The 22112-nt window shown below is 38.4% G+C and overlaps 1 protein-coding gene across 1 annotated transcript in view; it reads left to right on the forward strand.

The window, feature by feature from the left end:
- The first annotated feature begins 1058 nt into the window (after positions 1-1058).
- Positions 1059-22112, forward strand: part of LOC131034532 (serine/threonine-protein phosphatase PP1) — a 40473-nt gene continuing 19419 nt past the window's right edge. The window contains exon 1 of the mRNA XM_057966035.2: positions 1059-1609. Within this exon, the coding sequence (XP_057822018.1) occupies positions 1432-1609 (178 nt within the window). The 5' untranslated portion in view covers positions 1059-1431. The remainder of the gene's footprint in view (positions 1610-22112) is intronic.

The raw sequence follows: 22112 nt of genomic DNA on the forward strand, positions 1-22112 counted from the left end.
GACGTGAACTACAAATTGGTAGTAGAAATTAATTTGGTAGGTAATTTTGAATTTGAAATTCTAAGAAGAATTTTTGAGTGGACAACCACGAGACAAAAAGGGAGAACATTCTCCAGTCAGTGGTGTGTCCAGTCTAGTGCACATCAACAAATCATAGAAGAAGTGCAACTCCAGAGTGAGTGCAAAAAATAAAAGAATTACAACAACAGCCCGTAGGTGTCAGTGTGTGTTTAATTAGTTGAGCAAAGATCACTCTTGATAGCCCTTGATAGTGTGTAGCTCCAAGTGAGCAATTCAATTATAGTGAGCTCAAAGAAGTTCTATTTTGTACGATTGAATGCAGGTCTTGATCGCTGCCCAGTAGTTTGTAATCAATAGATTTTGTGTTTTAGTTTGATTTGTATTTTGCAAACCATTTCTAGCTCAATAGAAAATATAAAGCTTGCATGTCTCCTCGTGTGTTTTGAGTTTATTCTTGTGGGCTTGTTCCCAGTTGTTTGAGGACTCAGACAACAGTATTTGTGCATTTTGGGTCCACACAAACACATTAAGTTTGACTCCCAACAACTATGAGAAATGGTTGGAGTTAATCATTTGAATATGAAAAAAATATTTTTAGATTAATTTTGTGTAGCATAAGATTAATCTTGCATGTTGTTTAATTGAACCATGATAAGGAATACAAAATTTGAAGATTATGGATAAACGTATGGGAATTCAAACTAATAAATGATGTGAATATATGAAAATAAATGTAGATAAGATAAAGATAAATACAAATATATAAGAATATATGAAAATAAAGATAGATAGAAATGAAAGAAAGAATAAAAACCCAACACATAAGTGCCTTGTTACTATATAACCATATTAAGAGATTCTACCAAATTAACCTAAAATTAAATATGATTTAAAATAAATATACAACCTTCACCTTGAGAAAATGAACATCTTTCACAAAGGTTTGAAAATCATTTCACTTTAGTTTTTTCTCCAAACCAATGCAAAGTCTGAGAAATAAGACAATTTTTATTCGCGAATCCATTAACAAAAGAGTTTCTCTTCCTAGGCAACTCTGGCAATCCCATCTCACCTCCTCCACATATCCCTTCCCGAGAGGAATAAGGATGGTATTCATTCGCGAGTCCATTGAAAAGAGATTTTTTTTTTCCTATTCAAGCTCCCCTTCATTAATTCCTTCCTCCGCGGGATATGAAGCCGCGTCGTCTGGGGTATAAAAGCTGTTCCCATTGACTCAGAATTTATCACAATCTGCGTAATCGTCATTGCTAGTGAAGAAATTAGTGATATTTTTTGGGCCCAATTGTATTGGGTATAGGGATGTACTCTGTCTGAAGCAGCTTAGGCTTAAGAAATCTAATTTACAAGGGCATCCCGGCCGGCGTACGGTTTGGTCTGTTAGTTTTTAAGATGGAAGAGCGTTTGCTGGATGATATAATCAAGCGGCTGCTGGAGTGCAAGGATGGCGGATCGGTAAAACAGGCGCAAATCTCCGAGGCGGAGATTCGGCAACTGTGTGCGACATCGAAGGACATATTTCTCGGCCAGCCCAATTTCCTGGAGCTCGAGGCTCCCCTCAAGATCTGCGGTTCGTAATTCTTTCTCAGTTTTGATTTTGTATTTTACTGTCTTCAGAAACTCTGTTTATGGATCGGAGGGTTTGGTTTGCAAATGCAAAAGGAGTTTTTGGCAGTAATGTTTAAAAAAAGGATTAGAGCAAGTTGCTATTTTGGGTAATCCTTAATTGTAAATGCCACGACCCGGGGATATCTCTTTTGTCAAATTTGAACCGCCGAATTTGTACCTGGCTTTGCTTATTAAGTTATGTAGCACGCAATTGAATGTTGTAGTTCATCCAATTTAAACACGTCTGCTTGGATGTGCTACGCATGCAACACAGATTTCAAAAGGAATTACCCTTTTTTCTGTGCTTGATTTGGCCACAATTGATGAGCTAGGTAGAATATCATGGATCCTAAGCTTGAAGAGGCAGATGGCAGTGTAGCCACTCCTTTGAATGCCCATTCGTCCTATTTCATGTGGGAAAAAATGAATGCATTTGGTTACTTATATGGCCCGTCTAAAGAACATAGATTGCATACCACTATCCTTTACAAACAATTTTTGAGGGTGAGGATGTTGAAAGAAGACATGAGGCAAACCTGGCTGAGTATGGGCTACTCAATTGTCATGAATGGGTGGACTGATATCAGGAATTGGCTACTCATCAATTCATTGTTATCAGATTTATTGGGTACATCTCCACCTCTATCTAGATAAGTATATCCATCTATGAAATGCTGGACATGGATATGATACTCGTGGATACGGCATGGATACTATATCTGGATATATCCATATACAAACCCATATTTGGCCATATTGATATGTCTGGATAGGATACGATGTTTTCCTGGTATCTTGTGTCATAATCAGTTTAGGGTTATGAAAAGACTTCAAAAATTACAAAAAAATAAATGTTTCACATTATATGTTTAAATAGCCTAGACAAAAATAAAATTTGAAAATAAATTTATAAACTTTAGAACCAAAATATATGTAAATTAGTATTTTAAGTGTTATGTTTATGCCTTTGGATGAATAAATAATTGCACATATGTTTATTTTTCTAATTACTGTCTCCAACCATATTTGTATTAGGGGTCTGGAAACTTTGTTGAATTCGTATCTGAATTTCCAATTGTGTCTGTATTAGGGTGTCTCGAAAATTTGTTGTATTCGTATCTGTATCTGTCTCTGGGAAATTTTGATTGTTAGGTGTAGTTGGCTCATGTTTTTTACTGCTATTGACTTCTCAGTGAAGCACAAAGTTGAAGACTTATTATTTCAGATTTTGAAGTAGGATGTTAAAGGAGTTTGGTGCCTTTAATGTTCTGCAGGTTTTGGCTGTTTCAGTTCGTTTTTATAAATCTGCTGGCAATAGATTTTTTTGGACCTTTGTTGTGCTCATGCACTGAACAACACAGTGGAAGGCATTGGGAAGATAGATTAAGTAAAGACCATGTTAGCAGAAGCCAGAGACACGTGAACATTAGCAACAACTACAACTCATTTGTTCTGTTTAGAGCATTTTTGAGGAAAAAATTTATCAAATCAGTGGAGACTAGGCATACAAACTACTTCATTTCGCTAGAGAGAAATGTTCCTTTTCTTAAATGCCCTAGTTCTGCCCTAAAATTAAATTTCCATGGAAGTAGGAGATGGAATAGGGCTACGTACCAACTTAGATCACCCAAATTTAGGGCCTGCACATATGTTAGATAATCATTGGAAACATAATTAAACAAATCTTTGTTAGAAATAGTAAGCAAAACATAGATCTCATTACTAGGGTTTAGGAACATTAACTTGATTATAAGATAGAAATAAATTAATTATGGATTTCAACCGTAGGGAGGCTAAGATTGAGGGTATGTTAGGGTGTCTGAATGTTCCTCTACCCTAGGCCCAACAGCAGATATTCAATCCCTCCTAGCCTCATGGGACCATTCGGTCACCACCATGAGGTGGCATACTTAGTGAGGATTCCCGTAGCTGTTCCCGTCACCATCCTTCCTTTATCTTCCCCCCTATGATCTAAATTGCTTAATCTCATGGCCAATCAAGATTGGGAAGTCAGGACAATTACAGTAGGGTGTCTCGAGAATCCTTCCCTCCTAAGCCCAAGGGCAACACTCCTTGTGCTTCCTTGGTGGCATACTTAGGAGATGACCTCACCGCTGTTTCCCCTCCTTGTATCCCCTTAATCCTTAATCGTGATTGATAGCATGAATCATAGACATAGAAACTATTATTTCCTTCATCTAATATATAAAAGATTAAACTGCTGTATGCCTGAGTTGGTTATGAATGTCAGATCCGATCTCTTTGATGATATAATGCGTCGATCTGCTCTTATGGGCACCCATGCTTATTACATCACTCTTCTTGATCTGTTTAATACCTTATGACTGATTTGCTCTTTATGAGCAGTGATGCTAATTGTTTTCTGCTCCGCTGAATGATATTGTTAGCAAGAGACACTGAAGGCATGTTGAGATGTTGTCATTGATGGCAACTCATATCAATATTGGCATCCACACTTCATGATTTCATCATTCCAGAAGATTGAGTAAAGATTGCTCGAGTTCGGTAAGGTCCGGTAAGATGAATAGGGTATCCGACAAAGTGTACAGTATTTTGGTTGGCAGATTATTTTGGTTGAGTATTTTGCTTTGCGGATCTGAGAGATGTGTTGTGGATATACAATTTACCTTATTCCAGGTTTATAGCCTCCGATGATAATTCTTGTGTAAGTTAGAAGATCCGGTAATCATGTTTTGGTTAGAACAATGGTTATTAGTGGTAACGTGTGATGATTTAGTTTGCGGATCTTTCGGATCGATTTATGCGATTGTTTGCGTGTTCTAGGTTGATGAGCCGACCTGTGGGAAGCATGTGGACATTTTGTTTTGGTCTGCTTAATTGTTTTTGGTTCAGATTGAAGCTGACTTGTGTACACGTTTCATCTTTTGTGATGTGTTCTTGAAGTTGACTTGGTGGTGACCTAAATTGGTGATGCAGATATATAAGATAGGTTTATTTGATCATTTTTGGATTCAATGATTGTGTGGGATATGTGTATGAGCGGTTGTGCACAGTTTCACGTGCGCAAGGTAAAGATTGGTGCTCCAGTATGTTGCAGAATATCATAATAGAGTAGTATTGCAGAGTAGAGTAAGAATACGTTTTGTGCTTAACCGGAACTATATCCAGGCATTTGTTGATGCTACTTCATAGTTCAAAACTTCATTGTAAACTCTTACAAACATTTGTAAGGCAGTGAGCCTTCCGGGTTGTAGCTCTTTCTTATTTTGAGCAGTGAGCTCTAGGCATTGTGCCTGAATGCATGTGCATTCCCCTTATGCAATATTTCTATACTTTTAGCAGGGTATATTAATATTGTGGGTTAGAATCGCACTGTGTTTTTTCCCTTAACCGGGTTTCCATGTAAAAATCTTGGTGTTATGGTGTTGCTGATCCTTGCTTTGTGTTTCTGCACTTTAATTTCTTTCATATGCATTAAGTGGTTTAATGAGCAGATTGTCAAAGTTAAAAATTGCAGAACACTGATTCACCCCCCCCTCTCAGTGTTCCTTGATTCCAACATATATTCCTTTTATTGATGGATTGATCTATTACATCAGATTGGAAGTCATGTTATTGCTCATATCACAAGGAATTAGAATACTACGACTCAGACCAGATCTGATTGCTATCCATGTGAATTCCTGCTGTTCCTTCATGCATACCATAAATCTAGAGTATTATTGATTGCCGATAAATATGGTTCAGGTCTGGTCCTCTTTGTTATTTGCTCTTAACTAAAAAATTAGAATGATGTTTCCATGAATGGTCGTTCTAATTTCCACCAAAGACTTGTTTATATATCCCTCAACATGCCTCTTCACCCAATGGTCACCTCTCTTTGATTAGGTCGGTCAGCATTAATTTAATAATAATTATTCCATGTTACCTTGAGTTTCGGGGATGGGGGGATGGGGAAATGGGTTTCTGGGAGGGATTTTTCTTTTTGCCATTTTAGTGGATGGAGGGGATGGCAGAGGGATGACTATATAAAAAAGAGGGAAAATTTAAAATATATAGGGAAATTTTAAAGTTCAAATATATTCATATGATAACAATGTAACATTGATAAATCTAAAATTTAAATCATTCATCATTGCCATCGCTGCTGCTCATGTTTTATGAGTGTAATGCAAGTTTACACTTAAAGTACTGAAATATGAGATATTTTTTCCGTGAATTTAGTGATGTTATTAGCAAGATGGCCTGTTTTGTGCTTACTAAGTTTAAAGTAAATGTTCTTCATATTGCAACCTATCACTATGCTGATCATTTGTTTGAGTTTAGTGTCAGTAAAATAGCATACACGAGTGGGGTTTGGTAAAAGCAGTGTTGACATCTAGTTGAAACATATAACTGAAAAGTGATGCATTGCATATCCAGTTGTTTCAACTGCAGATGAGGCATTATGAATTTTTATGTGCAAATTGTAGTATCATTCCATTTACATTTCATTGACATGGTGTGACGAAAGTGTAAAATGATTTCATATAACTGACAAGTTTAAAGATTGGACCATTTAAAAAAAATTAAGTTGGCATTTTAGGGGGGATGGGTGGCCGTCCTTGGGACGGTTGGGGTACGTCTGAGTTGTCCCCAACAGTCCTTGGGTGGACGTCCATGCCTCTTGGTGTTTCCCCCATTTCCAATAAACGGGGACGTTTCTGCAAAAAAACATTCTTTTTGGGGACGACAAGGGGATGTTTCCCACTGTCCCCCTGCCCTCGAGATGTTTGCACTTCTGAAACAGCTGAAATTCTCGAGGAAATGTGTCTCCGAGACATTTCCATTTCCTAAACGGCTGAAATTCTCTAGTTAACGTGTACTCAGGTAACACTATAATTATTTATTTGTTTTGATCCCATCTCAAAGGGTGCGCTGCTTTGTAATATGCCCTAGGTCGGTCCTAACTTCCCCTTGCCCTAGTCGGCCTTCCTCATCCTATTGCAAATATTAAATGCAAATAAACCTAGGTTGGCCCTTAACTTGGGTCGGCCATTCTTAGGAAAATATTAATATTATTTTTGCCCTTTTTCTTTGAACGCCTGGGGTTTAGACTTATTGGGTGTTGGATTTGATATCATAGCAGGGACATGACAGTTGGCTAATGTTATTTATTGCTGTTGACTTCTCAGTGAATCACAAAGTTGAAGACACATTATTTCAGATTTTGAAGTAGGATTTAAAGGAGTTTGGGGCCTCTAATGTTGTGCAGGTTGTGGTTGTTTCAGTTCATGTTTATAAATCTGCTGGCAGTATGTTTTTTTGGACCTTTGTTGTGCTCATGCACTAAACAACATAGTGAAAGCCATTGGGAGGATAGATTAAGTAAAGACAATGATGCCAGAAGCCAAAGACATGTGAACATTTTTTTGCAACTACTACAACTCATTTGTTCTTTTTAGAGCATTTTGAGGAAGAAATTTGTCAAATTAGTGGGGACTGCAAACTACTTCATTTCACTAGAGATGATTCTTTAGATGCAGGAGGCCCTCCAACCCAAGGTGGTCTTTAGTTAGTGGTCAAGGTGAGGAGAGGCCAAGACAATTGAAGGGAAGAAGGTGAAGCAAAAGGTTCTTGATGATGACTAGTAGTTTGCTGTGAAATATGAGATCAAGACTGTTTTATTTTCATTTTTTATATTTTAATATTTAATTTATAACTTAGATTTCAGTTCTGAATTTATGAGACATTTGCAGCCTTGGATAGATTTATGAGACATTTGACAACATACTTAATTAGATGAAGCATATAATCCATAGTGGTGAACTTTATTTGGTATTTTAAGAGCACATTGTCTATTGTGAGACAGGGATGGAACACATTGATCAACACATTTCATATGACATAAGATGCTTTAAGCCCAAGTGGTATGTGAAATGTAGGTAAAGTGATCCTAGGCCAACATGTGCAACCTAGAATCAATCTCCCTTTTCCACGTAGATCATTACATGATGATCAACACGATGATCAACTTATTTCGTATGACATAAGATGCTTTGAGCCCAAGTGGTATGTGAAATGTAGGTAAAGTGATCCTAGGCTAACATGTGCAACCTAGAATCAATCTCCCTTTTCTACATAGATCATTACAATAGGTGTGAATGGGTTTTGACTATAGTCCTAGAACCACACCTTTGAGGAATTGTGGTGTGTGATGTGATGCGAATGTATGCGAACTAGGCTAAAGAAGGCAATCATGAACTAGATTTATAGAATCCGTGAAACTAAGAATAAAAATGGGCAAGATAGTGCTAGATTTGGGAGTGGGATGTTGAGCAGAGTTTGTGACTTAAAATTGGGGCAAATTGGGTAGGACAAGGGTGTTGGACATTGGAGTCTTGAGATAGGATGATGCAGAAACCATTGTTATAAATAGGATCAAAAGGTCTTCAAGATTGCTCCTCAAAATTTGAGATTAAACTAAGAGGACACTAGCACTTATCTTTAGTGTTTGAACATTTTTTTCTCTGCGAAATCTAGAATTGTTTGTCTTTGTCCGCTCTATCTATGTGTATCTTTTGATTGTCATCAATCATAAGATTTGAACCTGCACACATGAAAAGATGGGAAAAAAGGTTGTGTTGTATAGGGGCTTGCCTAAGTCAAACCTTGTGTTGGTGTTCCCACCTCCATAATAGCAATGATGAGTGATAAACCGTCATGTACTCCCTTAGAGTTGAGGCAAATGAATAATGATGATGTGAAGCCCTTGCTTGGATTCCATACTGAGGGTTGATGAGATCTTGCAAGTGTTAGTGCATAGTGACATAGTATAATCATGACAATAAGAAACAAAATTACTTCAATTGTACATAATAGCGTGCTTAAAAGTGTCTTTAGGCTTCTTAGCTCAATTCTTGATTGATCTTGGTCATTAGAGTGCTTGGAAAGCTAGGTAGGTCAAATAGACTTTTTAAGTGAGAGAGGGAGTCCCCTTTATATGTGACTTACACCTTTTTGTTAGCAAACACCTGAGAGAGGTTGACAATAGGATACAATCATTGAGGACTTAAAGCCGACGTTCACATGTTTGAGTTTGGAGCCAAATTGGGAGGACACTAGTTTTGGGCACTAGTGGTCAACACTTTTTGGTTGTTCCAAGGGCTAAGCACTAGTCAGGGTGACCATCATTGTAGATCTAGTCTTGGATTGAGCCTGTGTGCACTAGATCAGGCACATCTCCAAAATAGGTGCCAAACATAGTGTGAAATTGTAAAGGATATACAATTTATGATGTTGTAGTATGCATTAAGGGTTGGGAGAGGGCCTTTTTTTATGATGAGAAAAATAAGGGTTTATAAAGGTCCTTTTGAAAAATGTTTGATAATAATGATATGTCTACATTTTGAGATCAATTGACTCAATTTTTCATAGTTACTAGGGGATTGGGGTTGGTACGAGAGAGAAGGATAGGTATTATGCATCATGTTTCAAAAAAATGGAAGACAAGTACTTGAAGATTATAAAAATAAAACCATTTAGTTTTGGAAAATAATAATCATACAATGGTAATGCTAAAAAATTGAAAACCAATCTTCCAAATTATATAGATAGATTTCAATGAAAGTACTAAAAAAACTTGGGGACACATCCCTAACATTTTTTGGGGCATACTCATTTCGAAAGTGTTTTGGGGACAAGGGATGCCTAGGGGACATCCTCAGACCGTCCCCAATTTTTGAATTCTTGTGATGTGGTGCTTCTCAACATGGTGGCAGAAATTTTAGACCAATGGTGCACTTCTATCTTTCAATAGAACTTATTTTACTTTTGGTTTGCAATGACCATTAGATGGGAATCCCTTCTGGAAGATTAAATAGTGCAAAAAGTTAGCAAATTTGTCCATCGTATCTCCCCCTATGGCGGAGCGAACCTGAATTGTTAGTCTTGTCATTTTTAAAATTAGCGTCATCTTGCCAAGTGTACCTCAAATACATTACTCTTCCTTCCCTTATTGGTGTGTGGTTTCTTTAGGTGATCAAAAGGGGGCTTACAAATATGCCATTCTAGATTGCTTTGACCAATGATGCAATGAAAGTTAGGTATCAGATCGGTACTTCCTTTGGATAGGTTGAGGCTGCCATTGTTCAGGAAGTGAACTGGTAAAAAACTTCATTCATTAATTGAGGAAAAAGTTACAATATATAAAAGTTACAAAAGTACTTTAGCTATTAAATAAGTTACCTACTTCTAACCATTGACTACTGTAGACATTATTGACCATTAAAAGTAAAGAAATATTATTCTAACACCCTCCTTTAATGGTCAATCTATCAAAAACACCAAGTTGCCCCTTGAATTTTACAAATTTATTCGGGCTCAAAGACTTGGTGAGAGTATCCGCAGTCTGATCTGCTGTCGGAACATATTGCAACTGAACTGATCCGTTTTCTACCAGCTTTCTGATGTAATGACAATGAAGCTCGACATGCTTGGTACGTTCATGGAAGACTGGATTTTTGGCCAGTTTGAGCACCCCTTGATTATCAGTATACAAGGGAGAAGGACCTGTTTGTGGCATCTGCATGTTAGAAAGCATCCTTCGAAGCCTCACATGCAGTCTTGACTGTTCCTTGGTATTTAGCTTCGGTCGAGGAAAGAGCCATGGCTTGTTGCTTCTTGTTGCTCCAAGTGACGACACCGCTACCCAAACTGAATACGTACCCAGAAGTGGATTTTCTGTCATCCACTGATCCTGCCCAATCTGAGTTAGTATAACCAATCAGCTTTGGATCGTTGCACCTGCTATACAAAATGCCATAGTCAGAAGTGCCTTTCACATATTGCAGTACACTCGCTTCGCTGCAATCCAATGATCAGCTTTTGGGGCTGTCATGAAGCGAGAGATGTAGCTGACAGCAAAACAGATGTCATGTCTAGTGGCAGTGAGGTAGATGAGGCTGCCTACTAGTTGCTTGAATTTGGTTTCATCTACTGCAGGTGAATCAGACTTGGCTGATATTTTTAGCCCTTTCTCCATAGGTGTGCAAGCAGGTTTACAATCCTCCATTCAAAACTTGTCAAGCAAACTACAAGCATACTTGCACCGTGAAATAAAGATACTGCCACCGGTCTGCCACACTTCGACAGCTAAGCAATAATGGAGAAACCCCAAATCTGTCACGTCAAAAGCTTGGCACAAGTCTTCTTTGATGGCTGTAATCAAATGTGCGGAATTGCCAGTAATGATCAACTCATCCACGTAGACAACAAGAAAAAGGATATCATCACCGAAATGTTTGACATACGGATTAGTGTTAGAGGGACTTGTTGATGTGTTTTTTATGCACATGTGAACACAGAATAAAATACCATAAGTATCTTATCCTCTCTTGAACAAAATCTTTTGGATGTTGAAGATTTTCTTAAGGTTCATCTGAGAAAGACTCCAAGGTTCCGAATGTAGGATCTCTACATGGGGATAAGCTCTGTTGGTGTGATGTGATTATGCTCGGATTCACAAAGGGGACTTACATTCGATTGTTTGAATGCTTGATTAGCTGGAACTTGAATCCTAACTATTCACTGGGAGATAAAAAAATATCAAAAGCATAGGGTTTAGAGAATCTATTCTAGGACCTAGAATGTAAGAATATAGATGAACGACTAGGTGGAGTCCTACTGGGCTAGGTCTCACCCTCAAACTGAACAATTCGACACCAGCTCAGTGCAATCTTCTAAGGGAATTTTGAAGATGTCCAAATCATCACCATCAAACACTGATCACCATTCAAGTTAATGCATAAACAATGGACGCATAACAATTTGAAGTTAAGCTCATTCAATGCCAGTTGACCACGCAGGGCACACTTACACTCAATAAGAGGCTAGTGGTATGGACTAGGCGGATTCCACTCGAATGCATTCAACAATTTTCTCCATTCAATGTAATTATCTACCATCTAATATGAAGATCCAACAAGAAACCATGCATATTGCAAAAAACAACACATTTCACCATAACTTCAATGAAAAATGAGGTTTATTTACAATTTTGGGCAACAATCTCTTGCCTTCTCCTCCTACTCTACTCTAATTGCTATTTTATTCACTATTCTTCTGCTACTGACTATTAACTATTGACTATTAACCTTTACAAATGAAGAGCCAGAGCTTTATATAGAGAGCTCTTTACATTTCAATGGCTCTGATTAATTTACAATCAATGGCTAGGATTTCAAGATGAAAACCCTAATTAGGGTTTATTACAATAAAACCTTTTAGCCAATGAGAAAAAAATTACATTTAGTTTATGTGGACCAATGAATGTTGAGGGTAGGTACATCAGAGTTTGTGTCTCTATGCATGAGCTTGGTTCTCCGAATCTGGACATGCCGATGTGGACCTTTTTGATTGGAGGAACAGTGGTTGGATGCCACCTTGTCTAGTACTCTGTGATGACATTGATTGATCCTCCATCGTCTTTAATGTACTTGATGAATGATGTACTCTTTCTTGACCCTCGTGTGCTTTATGAAGCTTTCTCTTGATCTCACATAGTGGTGATAGGAAGTCACGGTCAATTCACTTCTTCTCTGGTAGCTCATATCGCCTCAAAATGTTTGTATGATCTCTCTTCTGACATCTTGTGATTTCTCCATGTGATAGAATGAGGACCTTGAGGATAGCTTGCTCTATTGCTTGAACATTTGAAGTCTTTCAATCTTAGTAGCGCTTTGAGTCCTCTTCCTTTCATCTGAAGCATCCATGATGATAATGAAACTTGAAGAGGTCCTCCTCGTCTTGGCCTAATCTCCTTCCAACTGGATCTTGTTGACCTGCAAACAAACAAAAGATAGCGTTAGGTGCACATAATATATTCATTCTAATATGGAATTTCTCATTTCACATCATCAACAAGAAGATACTTAAATCAATTTAGCTTGAAGTTAAGAGGAAAGAGCTTGTCTTGTTCAATCTACTTATTTCCCTCCTTTTGCCATTATAACCTTAGATTAGATCTCTCAGATGTGAAGGTATCATCATTTTAACCACCAAAAGGCTTAAGAGTAGGTATTTCTTTGGGTGCCTTGACAAGGTATATAGTCTCTTAGAAAATTCGCTTTGGTACCTTTGGAAGGTGCATGCCCTTATCACCAAAGTCGCTCCTGTACCTTTGGAAGGTACATGAGCGAATTTCTTATTTTACTCAATTCATCTCTCATTTCCTTCACTCCACCTTAGACTTGTCTTTCTAATCCTTCTCTCATCATGACCATGTTAATTTGTCTTCGATTTTGCTTAGGATGAAATCCATTCAACGTGAAGCCCTTTCAAGAATTTCGCTCCTATACCTTTGGAAGGGCTAGGAGCGAAATCTTCTCTTAGCTCCTTTCATACTTTATTTCACTTAGAACTTCATCTTACAACCCCCCCTTGATGAAAATCAAGTCTTTTACCTTCAAAATTGCCTAAGAATGGGGGTTCGCTCAAGGGCTAAGGCAAGATTCAAGGTCTCTTAAGAATTTCGCTACTGTACCTTTGGAAGGGACAAGAGCGAACTTGAGGCATGAAGCTTAGACACTGATCAAAACACTCACTTTTCACCTTGTTATCACCTTGAGCCATGCTTAGAAGGCATCCTAAGGGTTTCCTTGCTCAAATTTGGGGTCAAAGAGCAACTCCTGACAAGTTTGCTTGTGTACCCTTGGAAGGTACATGCCTCCCAGTGAAATTCGCTCCTGTACCTTTGGAAGGGACAGGAGTGAATTTGGCTTAATTGCTCAAATTCTTAACATTTTGTAATCACAATCCATTCAAATGCTTGTCTAAGGGTATATCTAAGTTATTTCCACCTCAATCAATGCTTTGGAGCATAAGTTTGATGCAAATTAGGGGCAAAATGGAGGCTTCAACAGAATTCGCTCTTGTACCCTTGGAAGGGATAGGAGCAAATTTGGCTTTATGGCTCAAATTCCTCATATTTCTTCATTCAATCTTGTTGCAAGTTCCTTCAAAGGCACGTATAGATCATTTCTTCTTCAATTAAGGCGTGGAGCAAAGATTATGATCCAAGTTAGGACTAAGAGTAGATCTAGGGAAATTCGTTCCTGTAACCTTGGAAGGGACATGAGCGAATTTGACAATGTTGTTCAAATTCTCAACTTCCTCATGATCCGAGTGCATTCAACTTCATACCCCAAGTGCGAGTTCAAGGTAATCTTTCTCCTTAGAACAAGATTTTCATCCAAATTTATGAACAAGATGGAGGGTTAGAAGAATTCGCTCTTGTACCCTTGGAAAGGACATGAGCGAATTTAATGTTTTGGCTTAGATTCTCCAATCTTCTTCAAATTTTAATGTTCAGGCTTGTTCAAATTCATTCCCAAGGGCGAGTTCAAGCTGATTTCTTTCCAATCCAAGCCTTAGAGTGAGAGTTTTGTTCACAACAAGAGCCAAGAAGGAGCTTTAGAAGAATTCGCTCCTGTACCTTTGGAAGGGACAAGAGAAAATTTGACATTTAAGTTCAAATTCTTGACTCTTTGACAAGTCTCCAAGTCTAATACTCATAATTACACTCCTCCAAAGGGATAAGCAGGTGAATTCACATCAAACAAGGCCTTGAAATGGAGGGGTCCATCTAAATTAAAGGAAGAATTCTCTCATTTGAAAAAATTCGCTCCTGTACCTTTGGAAGGGTCAGGAGCGAATTTGGCTTGATAGCTCAAATTCTTCACATTTTGTCAAACTTTCGAGTCTAGACTTGATCATTAGGCATTTTCTAAGGATAATAGGTCAATTACATACCAATCGAAGCCTAAAAGTAAAAGAACCTCATCAAACTAAGGCAGGAAGTCTTCACTTATCCTTCGTGATTGCACTTGATCTTTGCTTCATTATCCATCAACCGAACCAACTCAAAACCCTTAAGGAGGCTCTTGACGACACCTGTTCTAACAACTCCCATCTTTATTCATATCCTTGACTTACTCTTAACTCAATCTCACAGGTTTCAAAGGCAAGGCTTATGCTAAGATTTACACCTAGACTCTTGGCATGATGCAATGACCTTCTTATCTCCAATAAAGACTTAAACCTAAGACAAGCCCGTGGAGTGATCAAGAGGAGGCTTTCAAAAGAGACCCTGACTTGGACTACCTACTGACCCACTTTAACTCAAGGAGACCATCCTATCCTAATGAGCCGTCTGGAAATTCTTCAATGCAAAGATTAATAGCAAAGACCTAAACGACTACGTTAGGAAGACTAACCCTAGAAAGCAAAAAGTAGGGGTCCCCATTTGCAATGGGGCGATGTGTGAATACATCACAACAGGACTATGCTAAAAACCATGTTCAACCAAATACGGATCAATCTTGAAATACCAAGCCCGAGGGGCTTGCTTTAGACCATAGAGGGCTTTTACCAACCTGCAAACCTGATGTTCCTTACTAGAAACCTTGAGGCCAGGAGGTTGAGTCATATAAACTTCTTCTTGGAACTCATCGTTGAGGAATGCACTCTTAACATCCATCCGGTGAAGTTTCCATCCAAACTGAGCTGCAATGGTGAGAAGAAGACGAATGGTACTCATCTTGGCAATAGGAGCAAAAGTCTCCTCGTAGTCAATGCCCTCTCGCTGTGTAATGCCCCGAGCAACCAATCTGGCCTTGTACTTATCTAAAGTACCATCTGCATGATATTTGACTTTGTAAACCCATTTACTACTGATAGGTTTCTTCCCAAGAGGTAGATCGGAAAGAACCCAAGTGTTATTCTTCAGAAGACTATAGTATTCTGTCTACATAGCCTTTTCCTACTCAGGAATGCCTTTAGCCTTGGAATATGTTTGGGGCTCAGAGATGCTGTGGATGTTGGCCATAAGTGCAAGGTTTATTGTATTCGACTGCTTTCTCTTGCGGTGAACTGATCTATCCTAAAGAAGCTCATCATCACGAAGATCTCCTATAGTCTTGGCCCACCATTTAGGCCCGAGGGTAGAAGTACCAACATTTGGCATAGGAGGAGCAACATACCTTGGAGTTGCTAGAACAAAGTCATCTGGATGCGAATCCTGTGGAAAATCAAGTGGTGCTGGATCGGTAGATTCCTCATCTTTAGAGTTCGAATGCTTTGAAGCCCTCCCATCATGGGAACCAAGAGGAAGACGAACACCAACATTAGAAGTCTTCACAGACTGAGGCGCAAGACTAGGAGTAGTAGAAGGCATAAATGGACCAATAGTCTCATCAACACAACATCACGACTGAAAATGAGAAGATTTGTCTCCACATCAATCAACCCGCAGGCCTTGTGGTTGTCGCTATAAGCAGTAAACATAAGTGTTTAGCTCTTTGAATCTAGCTTAGCACGTTTGGTGTCTGGAGTCCATACATGAGCCGTAGTACCTTAAGACTTTCAAATGGCCCACTTTAGGTTTGCGTCCTAACTAGGCTTCTTCAGGAGTGATCTTCTTGATGACATGTGTAGGTGACCGCTTCTCAAGGTAGACTGCAGTGTAAACTGCTTCAGCCCAGTATTTATTAGGAACATTGCAATGCTCTATCATAGAACAAGCCATTTCAGTAATGGTGCAATTCCTACATTCAACGACACCATTTTGCTGAGGGGTGTATGGTGTGGTGAGTTGGCGTTTAATGCCATGTGTAGCACAAAATGTAGAGAAGTCATTGGAACAAAATTCCCCCCCATTATTTGACCTTAGAGTGGCAATTTGAGAAGTGGATTCTTTTTCAACTAAGGCCTTAAACTGCTGAAATGTACTGAACACATATGATTTATTTTTCAGAAAATACACCCACATTTTACGATTGAAATCGTCAACAAATAACAAGATGTACTTGCAACCAGTAACAGATGGAGTGTTCATTGGCCCACATACATCGGCATGAACTAATTGAAGGACCTTGGAGGCTCGCCAAGAATCACCATCCGAGAATGGTGTTTGATGCTGCTTCCCAGCTTGACAGGCCCCACAAACTATGATTTTGAGGTTGGATCTTAGGTAGACCAGCAACCAAACCCTCCCGATATAATTGAGAGAGATAGTGCATGTTTAAGTGCCCATAACGCTGATGCCAAAGTGTTCTGATGGATGTACTCGTAGCAACCAAAGCGTGCTCCTGAGAATTGTTGGAATCAACTAGTCTATCCAAATCGTGATCCTCAAGTCTCATAGCAAGTGTAGTATGAGTCTCCTTATCAACAATGCTACAGATGGATGAACTGAAGACAACATCTAATTGAGGAGAATGCCTCATGACCTGACTAATGGAGAGGAGATTATGTTCCAGGTTATGTTCCATGCCTGGAACATAGTAGACATCAAGAAAAAATAAATTTCTACCTTTTGAGTGAATCTGGACAGTGCCCTTACCAACAACTATGTACTCTTCTCCTCATCCGAAGATTACTGAATCTGAGAATGGTTCAAATTTCGTAAACCAATCTCGACGATGAGTAAAATGCCGCGAAGCTCCTAAATCAATATAGCTGGCAAAAGAGTGTACTGGATCTGCTGTTCTCTTGGCCATAAAAGCATAGAAAGCAAATTCTTTCTACTTAAGAGTGTTCAACGACATTTGCTTTCTGTTGAGACCCTCCCTGCTTCTTCTGTTCAGAAGCCAAACGAATTCGACACTCGACCTTCATATGACCAAACTTATGACAATAATTGCATTGAACGTTCTTCTTCTTCTTGCTGTCCTGAGAAGAACTAGAGCCTTTCGGCTAAGCAAATTGAACCTTCCCTTTGTCCTTAGCAGAAGATTTGGCAAAGAATGCTTGGTCGAAGGAGGTGGAATTGGTATTGCTTCCAAATTGTTGGCGCCACTGAACTTGCTGTAAAAGCTTGGTACAAAGATCAAAAAATTTCAAATTAACGTCAGTGGAAGTGATATTCAGCGTTTCGATGAAATGCTCATAAGATTTGGGCAAACTCTTCCTCCATTGTGCGACCAATCGCCTCAAGTTGATCACGGATGTCCTTGATCTTTGTCAAGTGATCATGCTGAGGTGTCCTTTCGTCCATCATAATCGAAAAGAGCATGTTCTTCAGAAAGAATGCTCTGCTCTTGTCAAAGGTTTCATGAAGACTCTTCAAATGATCCCATATCTCCTTCGTTGTTTTGCCAGACGGTATCTGAGGTAGCTGCTCATCGGTGACAAAGAGTTTGATGAGCATGACAACTTCACGGTTGCGCTCATCCCATTTGTCCTGATCTTTTCCTGCAGTGGTTGGATGTTGAGACGTGCCTAGAACAACTGCATCAAGACATTGGTACTCAAAAATTGTTAACATACGCTATTTTTAGGTGTTGTAGTTGCTATCGTTGAATTTCTGGCTGCTTTCGAGTATTATATTCGTCAGAGATGCCATCACGTACCCCAAGGTCGAATTGGTGAAGGCATGAATTCCAAGGCACGAAAACCAGTAGGTGAAAACAAAGGGTTTTTAAAAATTCTGCAAGTCGGATTTGAAGGCAGAAACTAAAACCCTAGCACGGTTTTCAAGGCAATTTTTTTTAGAAGACCCAGAAAATTTGACAAAGACCTATAAAAGCTTTTGAAAAACCCACAAGGAATTTGTAATCAGAATAATTTTTTGACTATAGGGTCAAATCCGTGGGTTCAAAAACCAAGGCACAAAAAACAATGCACCCAAAAAAGTCTGACAGCAACCCAATTCAAATTTTGAAAAACCCACAAAGATTCTGCAATTGAAATTTTTTTTGACTTGAAACAGAGGGTCAAAACCCTAGCCAAAAATGCAGAAACCCTAGGCGCGAAAAAATGACTTGGAAAAAAGGGACAAGTACCCAAAAAAGCTTAGGAAAAACCCAGATAGATGAGGATATTCATGTTCTTAACACAAATTCTCATGGAAAAGGTTCATCCAAGCAAAGAAAAGACTTGTCTCAAATTCAATGTTTTAGGTGTGATCAATATGGACACTATGCAGTTAAGTGCCCTGACAGAACAAAACAACAAGCCTCATTTGCTAAAGTTGGAAAGACAGATATAGAACATGATTCTGAGAAATTTGCTTTCTACTCAGCATTGTCCAGTCAAGTTTCAAACAAACTCAACACATGGGTAATTGACAGTGGATCATCAAGGCACATTACAGGATACCGAGATCACCTAGAAACTATGGTAGTAGAATCTGATGAGGAGGTTACAATTGGGGATGATTCTGCACATCTGGTAAAAGGAGTTGGAACCTGCACCATCAAGTTGAAATCCGGGATCTCTATTCAACTCACTGAAGTACTATATGTGCTAGGTATGAAGAGAAATTTAATATCTATATCAGTTCTTGAAGATAACGGATACATGGTTACATTTATGGAGGGTAAATTCCTAGCATGGTCGAAGAACTCAACCATAAAGAAGGCCCAAACTATAGGCATAAGACAAGGACACCTATACAAACTTTGCATTGAGTCAAATCAAGCCCTTATTCATGAGACTTCTGACTCAAATGAGATCTAGCATCCAAGATTAGGCCATATTCACTTTCGGGCCCTAACTTCGATGGATAAATTTGTAACTGGACTACCTAAACTAAATCAAACTCATAATGAGTCATGTAAAGGGTGTGCCTTGGGGAAAAATACTAAGGGTACTTTTCCTAATAGTTTGAGTAGAGCTAAAGTTGTATTAGAGTTAGTCCACTCTGATTTATGTGGACCCATGTCTGTACCCTCCATAGGAGGATTTTTGTATTATGTAATTTTTGTTGATGACTTCTCCAGGAAGACCTAGATATACTTCCTCAAGTGCAAGGAATCAGAAGAGATCCTTAAAAGGTTTAAGGAATTCAAAGCTCTTACAGAAAACTCTTTCGGGAAAAAAATTAAAATACTTAGAATAGACAATGGGAAAGAGTATACTTTTGAAATCTTTAAAGAATTTTGTGTAAATGTAGGGATTAAGAGGGAGTTCACTGTACCCTATAATCCCCAACAAAATGGAGTTGCAAAGAGGAAAAATATAACTATTGTAGAAGCAGCTAGGGCAATGCTTTATGATCAAAACTTAGAAACCTCATTTTGGATTGAAGCATCTAATACAGCTGTATACATTCAAAATAGATGTTCTCACTCACACTTGGATAACAAAACTTTTGAAGAAGCCTTTATTGGTGTAAAACCTGATATCAGTCACTTAAGGATATTTGGTTGCCCAGTTTACATCCATGTGCCTAAAGAGAAGAGGTTGAAACTAGAACCTTCTGGAAAAAGGAATTTTTGTAGGCTATAGTGAAACTTCAAAAGCTTACAGAATTTACATACCTGGATAGAGACAAATTGAACTAAGTAAAGATGTCATTTTTGAAGAAGACATTGCGTTTAAGAAGGCTAAGAGATCAAATGAGATAGAAATTCTAGATTCACATAAAGGTATGGAAGAGGATCCTGCTCTTAAGTTTTAGAAGGAGTATCTAGATGAAACTACAAATGAAAGTCAGGTTCCTCCAAAGATTCAAGAAGAGGAACTGAACAATAGTCACAAGAGACCACTTTGGGCTAGAAAGATGATACAGGAAGCAGAAATGCATGCAACACCTAAAGGGACATTTAGAGAGAGCAAAAGACCTCACAAGTTAACATATGATGCATTAATGAGTGAAATCATTAATTTTGAACCTACTGGTGTTACAAAAGCTCTCAAGCATCAAGTTTGGAAGGATGCTATGACAGAAGAGTATCAATCCATTCTGAAAAATGATGTTTGGGACATAGTTCCTAGACCAAAAGAGAAATCTGTTGTCTTGTCCAAATGGCTCTTCAAAATTAAACATGTTGTAGATGGCAGTATAGAGAAACATAAAGCACGTTTTGTTGCCAGAGGATTCTCACAGAAGGAAGGTATTGATTATGAAGAGACATTTGCACCTGTTGCCCGATATACCTCCGTTAGAGCAGTCATAGCTATTGCAGCGACTAAAGGATGGAAGATCCATCAGATGGATGTGAAAACTGCATTCTTTAATGGGACTATTGAAGAAGAAGTCTATCTAGAACAACCTGAAGGTTTTGTAATTCATGATGCAGCTTCACATCTGTGCAAACTGAAGAAAGCCTTATATGGACTTAAACAGGCTCCCTGACTTTGGTATGAGAGGATCGACAACTATCTATTGGGTCTAGGATTCTCCAAGAATGATGCAGATCCAAATCTTTACTTTAAAGTAATTAATGGTGATATGTTGATACTAATCTTATATGTTGATGATCTGCTAATTACAGGTGAAGATCACCTTATTGTTCAATGTAAGAAGGACCTAGCATCAGAATTTGATATGAAAGACTTGGGCAGTTTACATTACTTCCTTGGATTGGAAGTCTGGCAGAAATTAGATAGTATTTTTCTAAATCAAGGGAAATACACTATTGATATTTTGAAGAGATTTGGGATGTGGAACTGCAAACCAATGTCGACACCCATGGAAACCAATTTACATAAACTAAAAGAAGCAGCAGCAGAATCCAGACTTGCAGATCCTACTCTTTACAGATAGATAATTGGATCGATGATGTACCTGGTTAACACTTGACCGGATATTTGCTATGCAGTGAATGCTTTGAGCTAGTTTATGTGTGAACCTCGAGAGATACATCTTGTTGCTGTGAAGCATATATTGAGGTACCTTCAAGGTACTATTGGATATGGTCTCAAATATAAAAATGTTGACCTAAATCTACATGGATACTCTAATTCTGATTGGGTTGGAAGTGTGACTGATCGGAAAAGCACATCAGGGTGTTGCTTCATTTTGGGATCAGCTATGATTTCTTGGATATGCAGAAAACAATCTTCAGTAGCTCAAAGCTCAACAAAAGCCAAATATATTGTAGCATCTTTGGGAGCAAGAGAAGTAGTATGACTCCAAAAACTGCTTGTGGGATTATTTGGTGAGCCTCTGAAACCTACTATCATCCACTGTGACAATCAAAGCTGCATCAAACTGTCTGTAAATCTAGTATTCCATGATAGATCGAAACATATAGAGATTCCTTACCACTATGTGAGAGACATGGTAGAAAGGAATGTGATCCAGTTGGAGTATATTAATACAAGCAATCAAACAGTAGACATTTTCACCAAGCCTCTCCCCAGAGTGAAAGTTGAACACTTTAGGAAGAAACTTGGTATGGTTGAAATGTAAGTTATTGAGATTGAATCTCAAAATTGTTTATTTGTATTAAAATAAATAAAGATGTTTAATGTGTAAACTCTTTTGTCATATGTGTGACTCTATGACTTGTGGGCCTACCCTGTGTACATTATTGTAAGGTGACGACTTTACAATGATTAATTCACTATCATGATGAATATCATGTGACTTGATATTTATGGACATGTCATGATAGTTAGTATCTCTTGGACTTATTGATAGATATCATGAGACTTGATATCAGTTGAATATCATTATGCTCCTTATGAGATAATCATGGTGGATATTATGTGACGTA

The sequence above is a fragment of the Cryptomeria japonica genome, chromosome 2 (genome assembly GCF_030272615.1).
Source record: "Cryptomeria japonica chromosome 2, Sugi_1.0, whole genome shotgun sequence".
NCBI lineage: Eukaryota > Viridiplantae > Streptophyta > Pinopsida > Cupressales > Cupressaceae > Cryptomeria > Cryptomeria japonica.